At 38.5% G+C, this 5,610-nt stretch overlaps 1 protein-coding gene across 5 annotated transcripts in view; it reads left to right on the top strand.

Moving 5' to 3' along the window:
- Positions 1–56: 56 nt before the first annotated feature.
- Positions 57–5,610, top strand: part of Sphkap (SPHK1 interactor, AKAP domain containing) — a 153,343-nt gene continuing 147,789 nt past the window's right edge. For all 5 annotated transcript variants that reach the window (XM_008825864.2, XM_008825865.1, XM_008825863.1 and 2 more), the window contains exon 1: positions 57–236. In XM_008825864.2, the coding sequence (XP_008824086.1) occupies positions 156–236 (81 nt within the window). In that variant the 5' untranslated portion in view covers positions 57–155. The remainder of the gene's footprint in view (positions 237–5,610) is intronic.

Below are 5,610 nucleotides of genomic sequence, written 5' to 3'. Positions count from 1 at the left end.
AGCAGGAGGGCTGGCAGTGTTGGATGCAGGAGGAAAAGATGTGTTTTGATGACTTGTCTTGCTTCATCCTCTACGCACTTTTAAATAGGTGACTCATTGGACTCTGTTCTTTCTTTCATGTTGGGGGCACACACAGAAACTTGGAGTCACCACTGATGCATGAAGTTTCAGAATCGCAGCAGGGCATCGGCAGCTCAGGAGGCCGCCTGGGGGGCGCCATCACAGCCTGTAAAAAGGTAACTTTGCCTGATACCACTGATGCCCACCAGTTGACCTTGTACACTACCTGAGCTTGACCTTTCAAGTATGCTTCCTTAAGTAGGGAAACATCCTAAGTATGCCTTGATGTTGATTAAAAAAAAAATGCAGTTCATGGAAAGGATTTCTGAGTCCTAATTTGAAAATGTTAACTTTGTTGCTAGAGAACTCAGTCCAACTCACTACAAACGTACTCATGGAAGAGAGCCCCTTGCATGTGGACAGTCTGCACAGGTCTTCAGTGACTTGATCTTGTGTGTTGCATTCAGTCCATATTGGAGCAAACTTTATAGCTACTCTTCTTTGCATATGATTCTAAAGGGGAGAGCATGTACAGCTGCAGTTCCTAAAGCACAGGCCATGCGGCTGGAAATCCTGCTTTACGATACTTGCTGAAAATCATTGTAATTATTCATGTAGTTTACCCCACTTTTTCAGTCAATCCACCCAAGACCCAAAACGTAAGGCGAAATATCCAAGGTCCTGATTCCCCCAACTAAGTCTTTGTCACTATTTAATGCTGATTTACAGAGGACAACAAACTGCTTCTCGTTCGAACTTAAAGGAGATTGATTACACTAGATCATTTTATTTACTGAAATACTGACATTTTTAATTATACAAAACACACATACGTAAATGAACAGAAATTATTTTACTAAATATGTTGCATACATACATATTACAAATATATCACATACATTTGTATGCATGGACATACATTTTATAGATACACATAAATATATATCAATGTGTTGAGTACTGTACCAAGTTAATCAGCATTATTTAAAAGTCTCCTTGTGTGACTTTTGTATAAATTCCTCGTTACAACATATTAAAAAATTAATAAACGCACTAGAAAACAGTATAGATGAGCATTAAACACACCCAAGAATTTTCATGGTCTATTTACCAGCTTTCCACAGATGTGACCAAACACTAAAGATGGATGACTTTAAAGGGAGAGATTTATCTCAGTTCATAGTTTCATAGGATCGAGTCCATATTCTTCTGCATTTGATTCTGTAATAAGCTAGAATAGTGGTGTGGGAATGCATAAGAGGGAACCAAAGTTGCCTGTCTCCCATCAAGGGCATGCCTCTAATGATCTGACTTCCTTCCATCACACCCCACCTCCTAGGTTCCACCTTCTCCCAGGGGCTCCACAGGCTTGGGACAAAGTGTTCAGCACATAACCTTTCTGAACATATAAGATGAAAACTATAACACATGTATTCCATTCATAACTAAATATAAAATAAACCTGTCTAATGAAGAGCTCTTAATAGGTATTTTATTGTTCTTTCTCATGTTATAAATTACCTATGGAAAAATTGGTGCTATAAATTCCAGTTATTAATGTAGGAAACTAAGTCTTTGTAACTCAAATTATTTTGAGCTTTTTATAAGAGAAATGAGCTGTAAGTGTCCAAGCTTCAGGTACATTTTCAACTCTGTAACTTCAAACTATTACCAGATACTGTGCATTTCACAAATCTAAAGGATTTTCAAGTCATTTTCATTTTAAGATGGGTACATTCTTATTGGTGAGTCTGTGTGCTGTTTGAAGGATTGGAGCCACAGTGCCTGGATCTGCCAGCCAGATCCTCATTGTGAGTTGTGTGATTTCCAGCAAGTAGCAACCTCTGGATGCCTCCATTTCCTCATCTGAAAAATGAAGATAATAATATTACTTCCCTCAAAGGAAGTGAGGCCAGGACAGAATGAGGTGTTCGCTGTGAAGTGCTCAAAACAATGCCTGGCATATCATAAACATCCCGAAGAAAGATTGTCTAATACTAATATTATTAGGCAGGATAATGTTATCACAAGTGTACAGTCCCAGAAAATAATCTAATAATCAGTTAGTTATTTATGGTGGGATCTCAGATATAGTCATTTCCACAGGAAAGAGGTGGCTGTATTCATTTCTGTTTTTAAAAATCATGTCTGGAAGCTACTGAGCTGACATCTATTGGAGGCTTGGTACTTACTCAAAAGACTAAAACCAGTCAGGTGTGGTGAGGAGAGCCTGGATATATAATGATTCTAGGCAAGCTTGTGGTAATTAGCAAGAACCTGTCTCCCAGATATAGTCATTTCCACAGGAAAGAGGTGGCTGTATTCATTTCTGTTTTTAAAAATCATGTCTGGAAGCTACTGAGCTGACATCTATTGGAGGCTTGGTACTTACTCAAAAGACTAAAACCAGTCAGGTGTGGTGAGGAGAGCCTGGATATATAATGATTCTAGGCAAGCTTGTGGTAATTAGCAAGAACCTGTCTCCAAAAAAAAAAAAAATTACACAGGGCTAAAAAAAAAAAACCTGATTAACAAGTGAAGTTCCTATGGCAACTATATAAACACATCAAATTTCTCAGGCAATCAAAGATTCCCACCATCAAAAAAGGTGAGCTCTAGATTTGGTGGCTCTAACTTGACTTTCTACTTTCTTGCATATATGCATCTTTTGAGGAACCTAAACCAGCAGACTGCACTGCAAGCTATAACACAACCTTTATCTCTAAGAACACAGTCCTTATTAAACTTCTGAGCTCTAAGTTTCTATAGTCGTGCATCACCATTCATCAATTCTAAATGGTTTCATCAGCATAGATGTATATATATCTCTTATACACATGTGAATATATCTTTATGTACAAATAAGAATTAAAAGTTTTAAATATAGTAGAATTCATTCCACAATTATTTCTCTAGCAATTATGAATAAGTTTTACCATATAAAATTACCTTTTTTACATATCAGAAGTGTCCAATTCAGGCAATTTCATGCATTCAGCCTAAATATATTCAAAAGCCTGTTAGATCTTGAAGGAAGATAAAACAAGGAATCAAAAAACTTCTCCTAACTCAGAAATTCACGGTCCGGTTTAATAGACAATACTGATTTCTCAAGTGAATATAAAACAATAATTCCCAAGTCACTTACAGTAACAGCTCGTTAGTACACACAAGTGAGAAACAAGTCTTGAGAGTACTAAAACCAAAGAGGTAAGAAACATCTCAGGTTCTACAGGGATGTGCTTTGGATTTAGAAGTGCCTGGTCAGGATCTGGATTTGTGAACACACTTTCCAACAGATCTGGGCATGGGCTGCTGCTAATTAGGCAACATCTTTGTGTGTTCCTAAGTTTATAACATCCATAGTATATCCTTTGTATTTCAAATCCTATTTTTGATGTTTCCATGTTAATGTATTTAAAAGAATGTTTAATAAGTTATTATTTAGTCACATATCACATACCATTTGAGTTGTAATTGTTTGCCTAGCTTTAAAAAAAGGAACTCATGGGCTGGGGAGCTGGCTCAGTGGTAAAGAACTTGTCATTCAAGTCTGATGACCTGAATTTGGATGCCCAGAACCATGTAAAAGTCAGAAGCAGTAGGCTGGAGAGATGGCTCAGTGGTTAAGAACACTGGTTATTCTTGCAGAAGACCCGGGTTTAAATCCCAGCACCCACATGGCAGCTAACATCTGTCTGTAACTCCAGTTCCAGGGGATCCTATGGCTTCTTCTATTCTCCGTGGGCATTGCACGAAACTGGTGCACTTACCTACATGCAGGCAATACACTCATACACATAGAATAAAAATAATAAATAATTTAAAAAGTCAGAAGCATCAACACAAGCTTGAGTAAGCCCCCTATTCTCAATCCAGGAAACTAGAGGCACTGACAGCAGAATTGTCAGAGCCTGTGGGCCAGCTAGCCGGGCATCCAGCAAACACAGCAGCCAACAGCAGGTCATCTGTTTCAAACAAGGTGGAAGGTGAGGACTGATACCACGTGTTGTTTTCTGACTTGCACATGCATATCATGCACATACATACCTTCACTCACACATGAACACACACACACACACACACACACACACACACACACTAAAGTACTTCATAATGTTTAGTCCTTCTTAGTACCCAGAGCATAACTTTTAGTAATAAGATATTGAATGATCGCATGACTTTGTTAATTATCTTTATTGCAAGTTAATTTCCATGATCATTGGTAATTTTTCAGATCTTATTAACCTTAGATAACAGAACTGGTGAAATGAGCATCTGTATGTTCATAAACACACATAATAGAGCCGAGTGGGGTTCATGTCTATAGTCCTAGCACTTGGGAATTTCAGGCAAGTGTTCAGGGCCATCCTTGACTACATAGTGAGTTTCTTGTCATCCTGGGCTGCTTAATGAGATGTTGTCCCAAATATAAAATAAATAAATAAATAAATAAGTAAATAAGTAAATAAATAACCAAATCACAATAGCATTCACACCACCCAGCTGAATCATCCCTCACACTCAGTCAGCTTTCAATAAGAGTAACATGGGTAATTGGAATCTATTGGTAATTCCCCAAACCCATCTACTGTAAGAGTTTCCATTTCTTCCTCATTAAATTCTCTTATCAGAACTAACATATTGCTGAGTAACTGGTGAAATAGAATAAGGGTCTAGAAGATTATGTACTAGGCAGATAATCATCCGGACAGCAGCAAATTGACTGGACTTCTTTTCTGTGTTTCACATGGAATTTCTAACAGCTTGGAAACCCTACCCAAGCACAGCTGCATCAGCAGCTCTTGTCACTGGAAGCCACACCTCTGGAAAAGCCACAGTATCAGCAAATAGACTTTGATGAACTTATTCAAATAAGGAACTCTTCAAATCATAATTTACATTTGAGAGACTGCCCTTCCAAAGATTTAAGATAACCATCCCACATTGTAATGGTTTTCATACATCGTCCTAGAATTTCTCTAGTAGAGACCTTCTTTATCATAAGCTTTGGTATACACAATAAGTTAAACAGCCACCCTAGCTCTAGATGCAGAATTGTCCCTTCTCCCGTGTGTGTTCATCTATGCATATTTGTGTTTGGTACGTGTGCACATTGTGTCTTGTGGATATGAAAGAACAATTCTTTTGTCATTCCTTGAATTTTAGCCATGTTGTTTTTATGAGGCAGGGTTTTTCACTGGCCTGGAACTCACCAATTAGGCTAGGCTAACTGGCCAGTGCCAAAGGATTGGGCCTGTCTGCAGTTCCACAGCCCTGGGATTAAAAGAGCACAGAAGATGTCTGACTTACAAAATAAATCCACAGATTCTGGACAACGACAAACTCAGATCATCACAGTTGCAAGACAGCACCTATAACAATCTGTCTCCACAAACTTATCTCCTCTTCTTCTTTTTTTTGGTCTTTTTGAGACAGGGTCTCCCTGTAGCCCCAGCTGGCCTGGAACTCACTATGTAGACCAGGCTGGCCTCGAACTCACAGAGATCCACCTGCCTCTGCCTCCCAAGTGCTGGGATTATTTTTAAA

This window comes from Nannospalax galili, unplaced genomic scaffold (assembly GCF_000622305.1).
Source record: "Nannospalax galili isolate Female #2095 unplaced genomic scaffold, S.galili_v1.0 scaffold127, whole genome shotgun sequence".
In the NCBI taxonomy this organism is placed as follows: domain Eukaryota; kingdom Metazoa; phylum Chordata; class Mammalia; order Rodentia; family Spalacidae; genus Nannospalax; species Nannospalax galili.
Note: the sequence above shows the minus strand (reverse complement) of the source record. Positions and strands in the feature narration are given on the sequence as shown.